The 18,973-nt window shown below is 39.5% G+C and overlaps 2 protein-coding genes across 5 annotated transcripts in view; one reads left to right on the top strand and one right to left on the bottom strand.

The window, feature by feature from the left end:
* The window catches only part of LOC133561962 (phospholipase A and acyltransferase 4-like), a 72,448-nt gene extending 67,655 nt beyond the window's left edge, over positions 1 to 4,793 (top strand). The window contains exon 5 of the mRNA XM_061915704.1: positions 4,581 to 4,793. Coding sequence (XP_061771688.1) covers positions 4,581 to 4,670 — 90 coding nt within the window. The 3' untranslated portion in view covers positions 4,671 to 4,793. The remainder of the gene's footprint in view (positions 1 to 4,580) is intronic.
* Positions 4,794 to 4,806: 13 nt separating this feature from the next.
* On the bottom strand, positions 4,807 to 18,753 carry alg2 (ALG2 alpha-1,3/1,6-mannosyltransferase). 4 transcript variants are annotated; one of them, XM_061915702.1, is made up of 5 exons: positions 18,561 to 18,751; positions 17,873 to 18,055; positions 14,834 to 14,971; positions 12,158 to 12,247; positions 4,807 to 6,112 (listed from the first exon to the last, which is right to left on the bottom strand). In XM_061915702.1, the coding sequence occupies exons 2-5, from the start codon at positions 18,041 to 18,043 to the stop codon at positions 5,372 to 5,374; spliced, it is 1,140 nt and encodes a 379-aa protein (XP_061771686.1). In that variant the 5' UTR covers positions 18,044 to 18,055; positions 18,561 to 18,751; the 3' UTR covers positions 4,807 to 5,371. The 4 variants fall into 4 exon arrangements, with proteins under 4 accessions (XP_061771686.1, XP_061771684.1, XP_061771685.1 ...); XM_061915700.1 differs by having other exon boundaries at positions 12,158 to 12,325; positions 18,561 to 18,745; XM_061915701.1 differs by lacking the exon at positions 18,561 to 18,751 and adding an exon at positions 18,150 to 18,553 and having other exon boundaries at positions 12,158 to 12,325.
* Between the last annotated feature and the right edge of the window lie 220 nt (positions 18,754 to 18,973).

Genomic DNA, 18,973 nt, shown 5'->3' with positions numbered 1-18,973 from the left:
ATCCAGTGGCCCCCAGGTAAATTTAGTTTGAGACCCCTGTTCTAAAGTGAAAATACTTTAACTATGTGAAATATTTTGAACCAGTGGTTCTCAACCTTTTTGCAGTGATGTACCCCCTGTGAACATTTTTCTGATTCAAGTACCCCCTATTCAGAGCAAAGCATTTTTGGTTGAAAAAAAAAAGAGATAAGGAAGCACTATGTCATCAGTTTCTGATTTATTAAATTGTATGACAGTGCAAAAATATTGTTTATTTTTAGTGGTCTTTCTTGACCTATTTGGAAAAAAAGATATAAAAATAACTAAAAACGTGTTGAAAAATAAACAAGTGATTCAATTATAAATAAAGATTTCTACACATAGAAGTAATCATCAACTTAAAGTGCCCTCTTTGGGGATTGTAATAGAGATCCATCTGGATTCATGAACTTAATTCTACACATTTCTTCACAAAAAAATAAATATATAACATCAATATTTATAGAACATGTCCACAAAAAATCTAGCTGTCAATACTGAATATTGCATTGTTGCATTTCTTTTCCCAGTTAATGAACTTACATTCATATTTTGTTGAAGTATTATTCAATAAATATATTTATAAAGGATTTTTGAATTGTTGCTGTTTTTAGAATATTTAAAAAAAATCTTACGTACCCCATGGCATACCTTCAAGTACCCCCAGGGGCACGCGTACCCCCGTTTGAGAACCACTGGCTAAACCCAAACCAATTAAATATGGTAAGAAGTATACAGTATTACTAGAGGTGCTATCAAATGATTACTTTTTTACAATCAAATTAATCACACTTTGAATCGTTATTAATCATGATTAAGCACAATAAATGACTTGATTGCATACTTTAAACTAACTTAAAAAAAATCCCCCAATATTTTTGACACAAAAGCAGGTTTATTGTCAAAATGGCGAACAAAAACATTTTATATCGTTTTAATAAATATGCTTAATTTATTTGCTCAGAACTTGGTGACAGGGTAAAAGGGAATTGCACTTTTTGGGGGGAATTTTGTTTATTGTTTACAATATTTATGAAGGACATGACAACAGATGTATTTTTTTATATGCATTCTAAAGAGTAAATAAACGTAAATAAAAGTCCGCTAACAATGGCGCCAATGCGAGGTTCTCTATGCCGAACATAAAACCCAATAAAAAACATTCAAAAAGGGCCAACAATACTCCATTTACATTTCGTGACTGGAATATTTATCAAGTATCAGTGATATAAATATTATAACCTCTAATGCAGACAAACTATTTATAGCAGCTACATGATCACTACTGTGTGTGCCTATGTTTACATCATCGACTAGTAAGCACATTCTTCACTTCCCTGCTCCTTGGAAGTTTATTGAAGATCATAAATCATGCCTCTCACCTGGATAGTAGAAGGATGAGGACGTATTCCGATAAGTTGGTGCACTTTGACAGGCAATTTAGACCCAGAATGGCGAGAAACACACTGAAAGACGCTTGAGAGCACTTCCTGTTTCCTCGCAAGGATTACGAGTCATTATTCATCTTAACGAGAATATATGATGACAGCAGACAGTAAGCGATGTTTTTTGTTTGTTTGTTGGCTCTCATAAAGTCTGCAGTGAGTAGTAATCAGTGATGTTGTGGAAAAAAAAAGCGAGCGTAGTAATGCGTTTTTAAAAATGAATGCGCCATGTATGCTTACGATGAGCAAAATACGTAATTTTAAATGTGCCTGCTACTACATTATATTTACATCATGTATGTAAAAACCTAATGGAGGGGTTTGGATGTTTTTAAGGGCGTTACAGGCAGAAAAGAGTGGCTCCCACAGGCTCTTTGGTAAGCAGACTTTTGATGACATTTACTTATTACTTAGAATGCATTAAAAAATAAAAAAAGTGTTCTTGTTTTACATAAGGAGTGTGAATGCCAACCATCCATCCATCCATCTTCTTCCGCTTATCTGAGGTTGGGTGGCGGGGCCAGCAGCATAAGCAGGGAAGCCCAGACTCTCCTCTTCCCAGCCACTTCGTCCAGCTCTTCCCGTGGGATCCTGAGGCGTTCCCAGGCCACCGGAGAGACATAGTCTTCCCAACTTGTCCTGGGTCTTCCCCGTGGCCCCCTACCAGTCGGACGTGCCCGAAAAACCTCCCTAGGGAGGCGCTTGGGTGGCATCCTGACCAGATGTCCAGACGACCTCATCTGGCTCCTCTCGATGTGGAGGAGCAGCGGCTTTACTTTGAGCTCCTCCCGGATGGCAGAGCTTCTCACCCTATCTCTAAGGGAGAGCCCCGCCACACGGCGAAGGAAACTCATTTCGGCCGCGTGTACCCGTGATCTTTTCTTTTCGGTCGTGAACCAAAGCTCATGACCATAGGTGAGGATGGGAACGTATATCGACCGGTAAATTGAGAGCTTTGCCTTCCGGCTCAGCTCCTTCTGCAACACAACGGATCCATACAGCGTCCGCATTACTAAAGACGTAGCACCGATTCGCCTGTCGTTCTCACAATCCACTCTTCCCTCACTCGTGAACAAGACTCGGAGGTACTTGAACTACTCCACTTGGGGTAGGGTCTCCTCCCCAACCGGAGATGACACTCCACCATTTTCCGGGCGAGAACGATGGACTTGGACTTAGAGGTGCTGAATCTCATCCCAGTCGCTTCACACTCAGCTGTGAACCGATTCAATGACAGCTGAAGATCCTGGCCTGATGAAGCCATCAGGACCACATCATCTGCAAAATGGAGTGTGAATGATAGGCAAAAAGAAACAAAAAAGTGCAGTTCCCCTTTAAGTCCTGTCAGAGTGTATTCTAAAAGGGACTTAGTATGCAAAACCAACTTTTCTTACCTATAGGTAACAGTTTGTGTGTATTTGTGATATGCTTAACAATCGTGCCTTCCTTCAAATGAGACAATTGGAATTTGCACAATTTGTCACGTTAGCTGATTGAGGGGGAAAGCGGTAGGATATAAATGGATGGATGGTATAAATTGAAGATTGGCTCATAAATGCACATGCATCCTCGGCTGTTGCCATTTTTAATGCAAGGTAACGTATAGTTCCAACTTACATCTGTCAGTAGACTCCATGTGGAAGCGCTAAAAACTACAACATGGCTGACAGGAAAATATGCAGTCGAAATAGAGGCACTCAAACACTCATCTTTGAACTGATGTACAGTATGCATTAACCTAATAACCCGTGCCGCATTTAAGTAACCATCCGTGGTTAAACTAAAGAAGCTTTTGAGGTAAAAAAAAATCTATTGGGTTATTAATCTGTGTGATACATGATTGATTGCGATCACTTGTTGTCAGTCACATGAAATTGACAGCTTTGCATTTTTTGTTGTAACTTTGAGCAAATTTAATAGAATAGAATAGAAAGTACTTTATTGATCCCTGGGGGAAATTCAATAATAATAATACTGCCATGCTTTTATTTTTAAGCGTACTTCGCACTTACCAGGACGTCACTGTGAGCACCTTTTGATGCTGTGTGAAAAAATATTACAACACATGTTGAATAGAGGTGGGAATCTTTGGGCACAATTTGATTTGATTTGATTATGATTTTTGGGGTGATGATTCGATTCAGAATCGATTCTTGGGACTTTTGCATAAATTATAATAAAACCTTTGCAATACAGGTTACAGTTAACAAAATATCTTCTTTGTTGCTAGGGTATGATTTATATGCGCAGTGCTGGCCTAAATAAACATATTTTTAAAAATGTATTCTTTACATTTTATCTAAAAAAAATCACATTATACTAATCTAATATTATAAAATACTACAACCTCTACACCAACCAAATCCCAGCTTTGCAATACTTAGGATACACATCTACAAAGCAATTCAGAATTTAAAAAAAGCAAATACAGTACTTATTAAATAATAATTAAATTAAATAATATTAATAATAATTATATCAATAAAAGTTGTTTAATGTGCTTGATGTTTCATTTTGTAAAACGTACATTCTTACATAAAGAACATGTATTTTTTTTATTTTTTTAATTAGGAATCGATTTAGTAACAGAATAAATACAAATTCCGAATTAATTTGAGAACCCTAAATATAAATAACTGACTGATTTTTGGTAATGATAAAAATATGGTTGATCAACTCATCATAATTGACGAGTTGATCAACTCATCATAATTGATGAGTTGATCAACATTGAGCCTCGATGGGAACCGGGGCTAATATTCGATTCTCAAGAAATTGTTCCAATTTTTTTTTTTTTTTAATTCAAATTCGTAGTTTTAATGCCCGTCTAGAAGAAATAGCGGCTGAATGTGCGTTGAATAACGTAGAAGAAATAGCTGCCACCATTTATTTTTTTGACAGGACATTTATGTCTAGTTAATAAAATGGGACATTTCATTAAAAAATACCTCTGGTTAGCCACCTGATGTAAACCATGCAAACTTTTACGATGACCGTGCCTATTTAAGAATCGTTGGTTACCAGATTCAAAGTGAGGAATTGGAATCGTTCAAATGTATAGACAGGTTTTTGACATAAGCAAGTTCCACTGTATAAATGCAAATTTTCTGTTTTCAGATTCCCTTCCAGAAAAAGAGCGGCAGTCACGCTGACACAACTGCAACCCTTGAACTGATAATGCAGCAGCGGATGGAGACAGAAACTTAAGCCCTTATATCAAGTATCCTAATAAGCAGATTCAATTATTTTGCTTTCCAACATGTGCTCACAGCAAAGGCCATACTTGTATCAGCGCCCCCACCGACCACAATAAAGACAGAACAAAACTTTCCAACAAAGCGGCTGGAGAAACTTTGTGTTTGGTAGTTTATTAGTACTGTTGAAATGTCAATAGGAGCATGTCTATACCGTGGTGGGGCTGAGGAGGAGCCCGAGCGCAAACACAATGACCTTCTGCTATTCACCTCTGTGATAACGACCCAGACAGCGGCATGCTGCCCACAAACCAGACCTCTAATGAAGCCACACACGCTCTATCATCTGCTAATAACCTCCATGCGGCAGCCAGAGTCACAGACCAAGTCCAGCGTCTTTGGAACAAAGCTCCGAGCAGACAGGAAGTGGAGAAAAGCATCCTGTTTATTGATTTAGGACTGTAGACAACTATGTTGCTCTCATAAAGAAAAACTTCTAAAAACATTTCAGCGCGTTAATCAATATGTTTCGTTGCTGTGTTGGAACGTACACAAACACTTAAGTCTTTTCATAATTGGTATAGAATTCTGTTCCTCAGCAACCCTTCCAAGAAAACGCTGATTAACTGTCCTTAGAGAACCCCGCCCCTTTCATACTTCAGACACCCACGTCCACTCAGTCAGTTCCAGAAAAAAGCATTCACAGCCTTGACGTCAGTGGCTGAGGCTGACAATGTAGTCGTGCAGCTGCCCTGAAAAGGCCTGAAGAGAGAACTTATCGTGTACTCTCTTCCTGCCAGCTTGTCCCATGTCCCTACGGAGCTGTGGCTCCATGACCAGCCTCTCCATGGCCTTGGAGAAAGCCTCGGCTGTGGGCTCGCACAGGAAGCCGGTCTTGCCGTGGGCCACGCTCTCCAGGGGCCCCCCTGAGTTGACGGCGATAACAGGGCAGCAGCAGTACATGGCCTCCACGGGAACTATCCCGAAATGCTCCCGGCTCGGGGTGTACAGCACCGCATGACTCCCCCGCAGCAAAGCCACCTTCATAGAGTCCGAGGGGGAACGCAAAAAAGTCACACAGTCCCCCAAGTGGAGCTGTGATGACAGCTCTTTCAGCTCCGCATAGTGCTCCACGTTCTCGCTGACTCGCTCATCGTAGCCTCCCGCCACCACAAGGTGAACGTCCACGCTTTGGCTGGCAGGCAGGGTGCTTCTCAGAGCTGCCAGGGCCTCCAGGGCCAAACCCAAATTCTTTTTTCGCTCGTATCGGTTGAGCGAGAGGAACAGGTGGGAGGTTCCCTCGGGAAGGAGCCCCTCCAGGTCATGTGCTTCATTGGACGGCTGGTCAAAGGTGCGCGTGTTGAGGGAAGGATAGAGGACGTCTGTCTGGACACCCATGAGACTCCGAAAGGTCTCCCTGAAGATGCCTGCGGTGAACTGGCTGTTTACCAGAATCTAAAGGGAAGTAAAACTGGATCAACTTTCTTAAAACTTAGAGCAGAGGTGTTCAAAATATGACACTCATGCCACCTAGGGAAAAATAATTTTTTTTCAAAACTTGCTAAGCCAGGGTTTACCATGAATTAATTTACTGAAAATGATCTCAAATAATTTTGGACCGCCGTATAAGGTCACCTGTACGCCCTTGACCACGAACTCATTATGACACGATTGGTCTGCCAGGGTATAAAAAATACTAGGGATGGGTATTTACATTTGAATCGATACTGTACCAATTTTTGGAAATGTCGTGTGTTTTCAATTGTGGCAATATTAAATGTTTAAAAAAAAATACATTAGATATTGTACACACTTTGGTGTGTTCCCTGAGTTAGGAAGTAGCCTTTGCCATTAAGTTGAATGTGCCAGTGTTGTCTTTGGTTGAACTCAACAAAGTGTTTATACTGTTAGTACTGTTCTTATTACACAGCAGCTGCTTCATTGTAACGTGCATCTTAGTTGTTGTTGTTTTCATTAACAAATTTGGAGGTGTTGAAATCACCTTGTAAAGTAGCTAATACTTATCTTTAGCATGTCTATGGAAAATACAATGTAAATTAGCATTGACCTAGCGCATTATGAGAACTGGAGTATCACTTTACTTTTGAGCTTTCTTTGCCTTCTTATTGAAAATCATAGCATTACCTCGAGGCAGTCCGGCTGAGTCCTCTGTCAGAGCTTGACTGCTGTGTTTGAGTCTGTGCTGTCACGGGCAACAAATTAATCAATATAAGGCAGCGCATCGCACTATTTTTTTGTCATGTGCTCCCAAATTGGGACATCATTTTTTTTATGCCCCACCTAAATTTAACTACGATTGATAACCTGTTAATATTTATTTATCCTACACACCACTCAATGAGTTGCTGGCACCAGCAACTACATACCACCTAGCTGAAGACTGGTGTATTGTGTTCCCACGTCCCCCCTGCCACCTTATCATGTCTAAAGTACTGGTGTAATGATTATAAAACTTTAAAGGATATCTGTATTTCATGTGGGTTATGCAAGCATGTTTTAGCACAACCAATATACTTGGTCACCTAGTTGAGCCTGTTGATTAATTCAAGCAGTGCCACCGAGCTGGAGGTTTGTGTATCGTTCATGAATTAAAAAAAAGACGCAAATACTCTCTTCCCATCCACACCGTTTTCACGTGAATCGGAACTGGTAATACAGATGGACTTTGGTCGGTACCTATAAAAGTACGGAATTTTTTAGTGTACTCTCTTTTAGCAAATGCATCACAAATCAAACTATGGCTTCATACTCCCGCCATATATAAAATGCAGTCCTCTGGGAGACACTGTTCGCTCACTTCATTTGCATGTAAAATCCAAAATTTATATTTCTTAGTACTTCGCAGAGAGAGAGAGAGAGGAATGAAAAGAGGAAATAATATACCAGGAAGTGAGTTAGTAAAAGGTGTAGCGAACAACTGCACATTTTGTGTTGAAATAAAAGGAAACTATAGTCATCGTCTGGTTATTTCCCGCACACTTGTAGCAGACATTAGGTGGCGACTTGTCCAGGGTGTAACCGGCCTTCTGCCCGAATGTAGCTGAGGTAGGCTCCTGCAACCCCCGCAACCCCAAAAGGGACAAGCGGTAGAAAATGAATGGATGGATGGATGGATAGTAGCAGACAAACTCCCATGGATGCCATAAAAAATGGCCTGAACTTATGAGCAAGAACAGCTAAGATAGGGTAGATATTAAAATAATGTAACTACAATGTTGAGTTATAACATCAGGGGTCACAGACACGGCCTGCGAGATGTTATTCTGCGGCCCCCACATTAAAATGAAAATTTAATGTGAGTGCAGCCCACAAGTTTTATATGAATGCCGCTTGACAGCGTTCTGTGCGTAGCTGAAGGAATCTGCCAATCATTTGCGTGATGCAAGCAAAGAAACGTTTTGCCGCTTTTCCACTAGACCCGCACGTGCTCTTTCTCCCTCACTCGCTCGCCCACTTAACCGCCTGCTTTCTTTCTCTCTCTCTCTCTCTGTTACTGTGTGTCTCTCTCTCGCTCCCTCGCCCAGCGCCGTTGTAAAAGTCCGGGCCGGGGAGACGAGCGGTCCGGTAGGTTCCGAAGAATTCCGCCGGAGGACCGAGCAACAATACAAAACTGTGGTGTACTGGACCCCAGCGCTGATACTCCGACAGACAGTAGCTGGGCGAATTGGACGTGTAACACATTAGTCGTGATGTAGCCCCTTCGGGGCTAATTGTGCTACCGTAACTGTAAACTCCATAGCGTGCTCATAACCACATTCTATCTAACGACATGGCGACATACAACCTTCACCGGGGCTACCGCGCATGCTCGTCACTACTGTTGCATGCTGGGTAGTATAGTTCTCATATTCCCTAGCTCATAACATCACAGTAAGTAAGTGATACAGTGTTGCTGAATGGAGAAATCGAATTATTATTGTTATTACCTATGACTGATTTATTTACTTAATTCGCATTTTGTTCGTTTATATTTTGATTTTGTTATGTGTTGAAAATAAAAAAGACATTTAAAAAGATTTATTTAAAGAAATCTTTTCTTGCGGCCCAGCCTCACCCGGACTTTACATCCAGTGGCCCCCAGGTAAACTGAGTTTGAGACCTCTGATTAACATGAATATCATTTTTGGGGGGAATTTGTGAGGTGAGTCTGTTACATTGTCAAAGTCCAACATTTTTACTCATAATGTTCTGTTTACCATTTACCGAAAGGAATGTTTTTCTATTGTTCCATTCTGCTTGCATATGGTGCAAATGGAGCAGTGAACAAAACCAGATACAGCAGATGAAGAAGCTGTGGTTAAAAAAAATGATATGCGTGGCTCTTAGCACCCATTTTGTAATCCTTAATACTAAACATTATGACTCACACATGTTTAGTTTGGGGCCAGGGTCTTTAAATTGCATTTATCCAAAAGGGACATATTTTTTTCTTGGCAAACATTATCAGGGATAGCAGGGTTTTCCGCAGACCCCCTGCCTGAACAAAAGTCTTAACAAGCTGCTCAGCTTAGTTCTGCCTCTGCCTCTGCCAGTAAATCTCTGCAGCACCCAGCATTGTCCCACCCACAGAACCATCTGATTGGTTACACGCAGAGCTGTAACAGCCAATCAGCAGTGCGTATTCAGAGCGCATGGAGTCAGTGCTCCTGCGGTGGAGTGAGCAGAAAGGTATTTTGTAGCAGGTAAGCATAAGGCATTGGACTCTCCTCAAATTATAATAAACACATCCAAGTCAACTACTAGTAACATCACTATGAGCCCACTGACGTTCTAGAAACATAAGTGACAGCTCAGCTCTCTTGCAGTTCTTAAAGGTGAAAGCTAAATAGCTTTTAGCGTAACGTTAGCTCACTGTGCGGTGAGTGCGTGTGTGTGTGTTACGGACAGCAAAGACCTGTCGGTCTGAGAGAAAGACAAGCATTATTGACCTACAGTTAACAAATAAGTTATTTAACTTTACCTTTTTCTGTGTTGATTGAGCTGTGTTGAAGCAGCAAAAAAACACATTATGTTAAATGAAGAGTTTCCTGAAGCTGTCTGTGATAGTTGATATAATAATGTAGCTGCATCATAAAGCCTACATGAATTCGATGGTGTTCAGGGATGAATAGTCTCTCCTATTACTATTGTACTATTTTTCAGCTATAGTTACATTAATCATTAGTAATGTAGCAGCCTAGTTTTGAATGGCAGGGTCCCTGCTATCATGTTTTGATAACAATATAACATTTACATAATAAAAATCAACTACAGGCTTTCTAAATGCTGTAATAAATTAAGCATGATGAGTTGAGCATATGTCAGCATGTGGCCCCACTTTTAACTCTTCTTTCAAACGCTTATTGCAAACGCTTAGTTACGCGTATATCGCCATTCAGCAAATGGAGCGGAAAACACAACTAAAAGTTGTAGGCTACTTCACGCGACGAAGCCAGCCTACTTCATCGCAGTCTGTAGTCTATTGCCCCCCAGGCTGTGCTGGCAGCGACGAGGTGGAGAGGAGATGGCGACAGGCCGAGTTTCACCGATCCTTACACCCACCCATCCTCTTCCCTGGTCCACTCTCCCTGGAGAGTCACCACTTTAACTAACACATTTACTGGGGGAAACACTGGACAGTATTGTTAAAATTACAAAATAATATTTAAACACAAACGACAATGATACGTGTGAAGTGAACTGAATTATATTTATATAGCGCTTTTCTCTAGGGACTCAAAGCGCTTTACGTAGTGAAACCCATTATCTGAGTTACATTCAAACCAGTGTGGGTGGGCACTGGGAGCAGGTGGGTAAAGTGTCTTGCCCAAGGACACAAGAGCAGTGACTAGGATGGCGAAAGCGGGGATCGAACCTGCAACCTTCAAGATGCTGGCACAGCCACTGTACCAACCGAGCCACGCCGCCCGTAGTCATTCTCCCTGACTGGTATTTGAACCCTAGTCCCCAGGTTTGGATAGCGAATGCCATTACCTGGCGCTCAAAATATATTTCCTCTATTAACCAGGAGTTTTCTGTAAAACTCTATGGTTTCATTATTTGGGTGATGGTTGGCCCACGGGCCGCCTATTAAGAACACTTGGTTTGAAGTGTTTGAGCTTAGGGCAATCAGTAGCATGCAGTGGTGGACACAATGTTGTTAATAGTTTAGGTGATTTGGTAATACAGTAGTACCTCAAATTACGGGACTAATTGGTTCTATGACGGAGTTCTTAACTCAAAACATTTGTATCTCAAATCAACTATGCCAAGTGAAATTAATTGAAATCAGTTTATTAGGTATTTGGCCCACCAAAACAGTACAATTCTTACATGTAACCTTAAAATAAATATAAACAACATTTAAGATCATAGTTATTCTTTGAAGACAATATAGTACAAACTACAGTAGTTTTTATGAAGTAATGTAATAATAATGTACAGCAGTTTACCTAGCAGCTATTCATTTTTTTAACGTATAAATATCTGTCATTTACATATTAATTTAACATTCTTGGCTGGTGGTAAATTAATTCTGCTTCAGTATGGTGCAATTCTAGTAGTGATATGCTCCAATTGTTTCGCCGAGTTGGCTACACGCTATGACATGCTTTTGATGTTTTCTTTAATGCAATGATTTTCCACTTCTTCGTCTCAGCACTGTCCTCCACTCTCATTTTCTTCCTTCCCATGTTGAAAAACAAAGTTATGTCCATCTCTAACTGTAAGCTAATGCTACCTAGCAACTACAACCACATGTTTTGGGCGGATCTTACAAGGTTTAACTGTGCCGTTTGTTGAGCCAACTAATATTGGGGATGCTTGTAACTCAAGTTTTTGCTTGCAACTTTAAGCATAACATTTAGCTGAGGGACAATTTTTGTCTCAAAACATTTAAGTGAGGGCACATTTAAGTTGAGGTAGCACTGTACGTGCACACTTTACTCTTAAACACCTACTTCTGATAAACTACAACCCCCACTATGACAAAAATCACAAAATCTTTTATGTTCAAGATTTACAGCTTAAAGTGGCTGCTTTCAACATTTACACAAGCTGTCTAGAGAGCACTAACTTTCCAATGTGATATACCCCTTTCTTACGACTTCTCATACGTAATGACGTAACCACGTACATACCAAACACATGCATGCGCAGTAGTTTTGGGTGTTGTTAGCTAATGAGAGTGATTTGGATAGCTAGTGTTACCTGTCATTAAATGTGTATTATATCACAACAACATGACTGCAAATTGTTCCTTGCTTCTCATTGACTGCTTTTGTTTGTGTATGCGCCCATGGTGTTCATGTTATATTTTTTGCTTTAAAAAATGTAACCTAGCAAGTTGCAAACATCAACCTTGATTATTAAATAATTAGCTATATATATATATATATATATATATATATATATATATATATATATGCAATTGGCGTGATAAAAAAGCAAAGTCACACCCTGTAAGCGTTATAGTACAAATCTCCAATTTCCTTTACATACCAAATCTGCCATGCCAGTGGTGTATTCCTCGAGGAAGTCAATGGGAGCGCGGTACAGCTTCTTAAGGGTTGATGTTCTTTGAGTCAGGAGCTGGTCCGGAAAGTGACAGTAGAATAAAACCTTCTTCTTGTGTCTGGATAGTCTCAATACTGGAATACACACTGACACCTGAAATGGATTTCAATATAAAGCATATCAATCAATCAATCAATTATTATTTATATAGCCCTAAATCACTAGTGTCTCAAAGGCCTGCACAAACCACAACACAAACCACGACGACATCCTCGGTAGAGCATACATAAGGGCAAGGAAAATTCACACCCAGTGGGACGTCGGTGACAATGATGACTATGAGAAACCTTGGAGAGGACCGCATATGTGGGCAACCCCCCACGCCACTCTAGGGGAACCGAAAGCAATGGATGTCGAGCGGGTCTAACATGATACTGTGAAAGTTCAATCCATAGTGGATCCAACACAACCGTGAGAGTCCAGTCCAAAGTGGATCCAACACAGCAAAAAGAGTCCCGTCCACAGTGGAGCTAGCAGGAAACCACCCCAAGCGGAGGCGGATCAGCAGCGCAGAGATGTCTCAGCCGATACATAGGCGAGCGGTCCATCCCGGGTCCCGACTCTGGACGTATAAGGATTTAGTTTCTTATAGTGATCGAGTGATATAATTTTTTCAGTGCCGTTATCAATTATTAGCAGTCAAGGCGGCCGATAATTGATATTTGGAGCTGAGGTTCATTTGCAGAAAAAGTTATTTAAACAGGAAAAGTATATGTCAGTAAAGAGTTGAAAAAGGCTTATTATTAGGAAACGTTGGACCAGTAGTGACATAATGTTGTATGCGGTGCTTATGTTGCGGCTAATTAAGCACCGAAAAAATCAGAGTATTTTAAAAACAGTTTTATTACATATGTCTTAAGATGCGGGTCAAAAGAGTATCAACATTTGAATTTAAAAAAATGGGAAATCTGCCCTGTAACTCTAGTTACTAACAGTGGTTTTCTGAAGTGTTCCTGAGCCCATGTGGTGATATCCTTTATACTCTGATGTCGCTTTTTGATGCAGAACCGCCTGAGAGATTCAAAGTCAGTGCAGTGTGCAGTGATTTCTTCAGATTCTCTGAACCTTTTTATGATATTACAGACCTTAGATGGTGAAATCTCTAAATTCCTTGCAATAGCTGTTTGAGAAATGCTGTTCTTAAACTGTTCGACAATTTGCTCACACATTTGTTCACCAAGTGGTGACACTTGCCCCGTCCTTGTTTGTGAACGACTGAGAATTCATGGAAGCTGGTTTTATGCCCAATCATGCCACCCACCTGTTCCCAATTGTCCTGTTCACCTGTGGGATGTTCCGAATAAGTGTTTGATGAGCTTTTTTGCCACTTTTGCCAGCTTTTTTTAAACATGTTGCAGGCATCAAATTCCAAATGAGCTAATATTTGCAAAAACTAACAAAGTTTTCCAGTCAGAGCATTAAGTATATTGTCTTTGCAGTCTATTCACTTTAAAATAAGTTGAAAAGGATTGGCAAATTATTATATTCTGTTTTTATTTACGATTTACACAACATGCCAACTTCACTCGTTTTGGGATTTGTAAATAATGGTATCATATGTGTGTATATTGTATACGTACATACACTCATGCACATAATCACGTTTTATGAAACATATATCAACGTTGTTGCCCTAGGGTTAACTGGGTTACACATGGCATACTGACAAAGCTTAATCTATTGATACTATAACAGTCTACAAGATTAATATAGGTTGCCTCTCTCTCTTACCCTCCATCTTTCGGTATTCCTTTTCATGTATTTATTTTATTTGTTTATTTTATTTATCTTTGTAGTTATTATGGATACGTATTGTTGCATTTGAACAACTGTATTGTTGATAATAGAGGTAAACTATTGGTATTGTTAATAATCAATAGCGCTTTTTCTATTGGTATTTGTATTCCTCCAGTTGTAGTGTAAAGTGCTCAATGTCATTTCTATATTATTATTTATTTCACTAACTGCTTATTTGCTATCCCTTTTACGATCATATTTGTACATATCGTATGTGCTGGTGTTGTTCTATTGTTGTTGTTGTTGTTTTTGTTGTTATTGTTGTGTTTGCTGTTGTTGTTTTTGTCTCTCTGTCTAATCCCCCTCTTATCCCCACAATTTCCCCCTCTGTCTTCCTTTTTTTCTCTTTCCATCCCCTCCTGCTCCGGTCCGGCTGCACCAAATGATAATATAAATACATTTAATAAAGTCAAATTCAAATAAGGCAACGAGAGAAGTATCCTACACTTCTCTTTTGTATAGTAAATCTGAACAGCCGATATGGGCACCTAAATCAACTATATGATTTGCTGGACAGGAAAAAAAAAATAATAATATATATATATATATATATATATATATATGTGTATATATATATATATGTATATATATATTTTATCTGCTGATGTAGTTCTGTTGGAGTAAAAAGTAAGTAAAAATAAAAAATAGAAAAAGGCCGATACTCACATACGTCAAAATCAGAAATCTCGAGTTTGTAAATATCATTGAGGTTTCCTTTTTTACCACACAATACTATCAAGGGAGAGACATATTTGCAATAGTCTGGAACGTGAACAAACCCAAGAAAGACCACGGTCAACTCACTTGATCACAAAAGATGACATCATACTCTAGGCCACTGAGGAAGACCAAATATAGTGCCACATAGATCATACGCATGTAAGCACACAGGGCGTGGAGATACCCAAACACATTGGTGGGCAGCCAGTCACCGACACACACCTGTCAGAAAAAGGTTGAGAGATGATTAATGCACTCACTCAATCAATATCAATATCCTTTTTTTAACCAGGTAAAAGTAATTGAGATTAAAATCTATTTTCTAAGAGTGACCTGGCCAAGAGGGCAGCAGAAAAAGTTACTGCAATACATATAAAAACTACAGAAACAGCAACAGTCACACACCATAATTAAAAATTAATTCCTTACATATATTAACACTAGAACAATGTATAAAATGTTTCAGTAAAAACCAGTAAAAAACAAATACAGTGCCCAATAGCAACATTTTTTTAATCCCTTAAAATGGCCTGAAATTCCCCCAAAGTGATCAACTCAGGTAACTTCAGATCCTTTTGTAATTTATTCCATGACCATAGACAAGCATATCTGAATGCTGTTTTTCCAAGATTTGTGTTGGCTCTAGGAACAAACATTGTAAGTATGTCCTGTAACCTTAAGCCGTAGCAACTCGGGTCTTTTCACACAAAAGAACACAAATAAGGCAGGACCTGGCCAAGAAGTGATTTGCATATAAAACACAACCATTGAGACAATCTGCATACTGATAAAGATGGACAATTTGCCTTTTTGCATATAAAGTGCAAGGGTGGAAAATGTTGGCACAACCAGTAATAAAACGTAAGGCAAGGTGATATACTGTATCCATTTAAAAAATAAAAATAAAAGTCGGGTGCATTCATAAAAAGCAAGTCTCCATAATTTAGCAAAGTGGTCAGAATCAAGTGTTTCCTAACTTGTAGGAAAAATCCAAATTTAATTGTATGTGAGATTTAAAAGACAAGTTATTATCAACAATAATTCCAAAGTACTGTGACCATTGCCCATATGAGCAGCTAATATTTTTGAAATGCTCAATGGCCAATCATTTGCCATTTGAAAATAACTCCACCTTAGATTTTTGTGCATTTAGCACTTGTCTGAGCTGAGTCAGTGAGGTTTGAACAACATCAAAAGCTGGCTGCAGGAGCTCAAAGGGACACAGAAAAGCGGGGGATAAACAATACATGACGGCGTCATCTGCATAAAAATGGAAGGCAGCATCCAACACATTATCAGAGATATTATTTACATAAATGGAAAACAACAATGGACCTAATATGGAACCCTGCGGTACACCACTTACAACAGGGAAGAAAGACGGAGAGGATCCAGCAAACTCGACACATTGGGTTCTATTGGACAAGTAATTACAACCCCCGTTTCCATATGAGTTTTGAAATTGTGTTGGATGTAAATATAAACGGAATACAATGATTTGCAAATCATTTTCAACCCATATTCTGTTGAATATGCTACAAAGACAACATATTTGATCTTCAAACTGACAAACTTTTTTTTTTGTTTTTTGCAAATAATCATTAACTTTAGAATTTGATGCCAGCAACATGTGACAAAGAAGTTGGGAATGGTGGCAATAAATACTGATAAAGTTGAGGAATGCTCATCAAACACTTATTTGTAACATCCCACAGGTGTGCAGGCTAATTGGGAACAGGTGGGTGCCATGATTGGGTATAAAAGCAGCTTCAATGAAATGCTAAGTAATTCACAAACAAGGATGGGGCGAGGGTCACCAATTTGTAAGCAAATTGTCGAACAGTTTTAGAACAACATTTCCATTGCAAGGAATTTAGGGATTTTACCATTTACGGTCCGTAAAATCATCAAAAGGTTCAGAGAATCTGGAGAAATTACTGCACGTAAGCGATGATATTACGGACTTTTGATTCCTCAGGCGGTACTGCATCAAAAACAGACATACGTGTGTAAAGGATATCACCACATGGGCTCAGGAACACTTCATAAAACCGCTGTCAGTAACTACAGTTGGTCGCTACATCTGTAAGTTCTAGTTAAAACTCTGCTATGCAAAGAAAAAAACATTTATCAACAACACCAAGTAACGCCGCTGGCTTCGCTGGGCACGACCTCATCTAGGATGGACTTATGCAAAGTGTAAAGGTGTTCTGTGGTCTGACGAGTTTCCATTTCAAATTATATTTGGAAACTGTGGACGTGGTGTCCTCCGGAACAAAGAGGAAAACAACCATCCGGATTGTTATAGGCGCAAAGTTCAAAAGCCAGAATCTGTGATGATATGGGGGTGTATTAGTGCCCAAGGCATGGGCAACTTACACATCTGTGAAGGCACCATTAATGCTGAAAGGTCCATACAGGTTTTGGAGCAACATGTGTTGTCATCCAAGCAACATTATCATGGACGCCCCTGCTTATTTCAGCAAGACAATGCCAAGCCATGTGTTACAACAGCGTGGTTTCGTAAAAATAAAGTGCGGGTACTTTCCTGGCCCGCCTGCAGTCCAGACCTGTCTCCCATGGAAAATGTGTGGCGCATTATGAAGCCTAAAATACGACAGTGGAAACCCCGGATTGTTGAACGACTGAAACTCTACATAAAACAAAAATGGGAAAGAATTCCACTTTCAAAGCTTCAACAATTAGTTTCCTCAGTTCTCAAACGTTTATTGAGTGTTATTAAATAGAAAAGGTGATGTAACACAGTGGTGAACATGCCCTTTCCCAACTACTTTGGCACATGTTGCAGCCATGAAATTCTAAGTTAATTATTATTTGCAAAAAAAAAATACAGTTTATGAGTTTGTACATCAAATATCTTGTTTTTTTTAGCACATTCAACTGAATATGGGTTGAAAAGGATTTGCAAATAATTGTATTCCGTTTATATTTACATCTAACACAATTTCCCAACTCATATGGAAACAGGGTTTTAGAAAACTACTTTACAGCATGATGAGATAGACCAATCTTGTGGAGTCTGTATGCCAAAATGCTATGCCTTTTGACAGGTCAATAAATAAGACTGAGAAAATACTAATAGACATTGCATAGTTGTCTTACCACAGGTAGGTCTGGGTCAAGCGTCTCAGAGAAACAATGGGTTGGGTCATGATGGGCAGTCCAGATTTGGACATTACATCCTTGAGACTTCAATGCAACAGCAGCGTCAACAACTAACCGCTCCGCTCCACCGATACCAAGGTCTGGATGAAGAAACACCACCTGCACCATCCTGGACACGCACTTAAAGAGATGAAGTGTTTATTAAAGTAAACAGATGAACAATTTGTCGGCTAAATTTTAGAGAATAGACTGGAAGTGAACAGCTTGAACAAACCTTTACCAGTCATCGGGGTATTGTGCATCGGTCAATTAATTTCAGCAGACAAAAAATGACTGACATTCATCCAAGCGAGGAATTTAGCAAGCTTGGACATTTTATTACATTTGATCAATTTCATGACATCTCAGTAAACAAGCATGGTTGACACAATGCCACTTTGCATAAGCAAATATGCAGACATAGATGTAAGATGTCAGTACAGTCATTTTATTGATTTTTAGGAAAGCTAGATAAAAAGTGAAATGCCAAAAATAACAACAGTACACTACACTAATTTAGCCAGCATGCTTCGCTAATAACAACAAATGAAAACTATACGTATGTAAAGATATAGTACATACATGTAAATGTACGTAAATAGATATCAACCAGGGCGTGTTAATGTTTAAAACATTTTACGTTTACCTTCTGTGATATCTAATCCAAGTTTTGAGACCTGGGATGTCGCGCGTCTTACTGTCGCTTGCCAAAGCGGCTGTCATGAAACTCACGGGCATTGCCGCCATAGGGGCTCTAAATTCTCCATGGATATGAATTAAGCGGAATTTCCCACTCGCGCCAAAATGGCGCCAGTTTCCCCGTTGAGAGACACACGTCTCGTACGAGACACGTCACGCAGAATGGCACGGAGGTTCGTTGTGTTTGCCTATAATAGAAATAAATATTTGACAAATTAAAAAATCAATAATATTCTCAAATATAGTCGACACGTTATATGATAATAAAACGTCAACTAAATACCATAGGATTCAGATTACATGTTATAATTTTGTGTCAAACTTGAATCAGTGACAGGCATATATTTCACCACCTAATGG

Source organism: Nerophis ophidion, linkage group LG11, assembly GCF_033978795.1.
Source record: "Nerophis ophidion isolate RoL-2023_Sa linkage group LG11, RoL_Noph_v1.0, whole genome shotgun sequence".
NCBI classification, from domain to species: domain Eukaryota; kingdom Metazoa; phylum Chordata; class Actinopteri; order Syngnathiformes; family Syngnathidae; genus Nerophis; species Nerophis ophidion.
Note: the sequence above shows the minus strand (reverse complement) of the source record. Positions and strands in the feature narration are given on the sequence as shown.

Excerpts from the sequence above, each read along its gene's own strand:
- alg2 (XM_061915700.1), bottom strand. The coding sequence starts at position 18,043 with ATGGTGCAGGTGGTGTTTCTTCATCCAGACCTTGGTATCGGTGGAGCG. Across the intron at positions 14,972-17,872 it reads TTGACCCAGACCTACCTGTG|GTGTGTGTCGGTGACTGGCT; the intron begins GTAAGACAACTA and ends TTTTTCTGACAG. Across the intron at positions 12,326-14,833 it reads ATGTCATCTTTTGTGATCAA|GTGTCAGTGTGTATTCCAGT; the intron begins GTGAGTTGACCG and ends AATCCATTTCAG.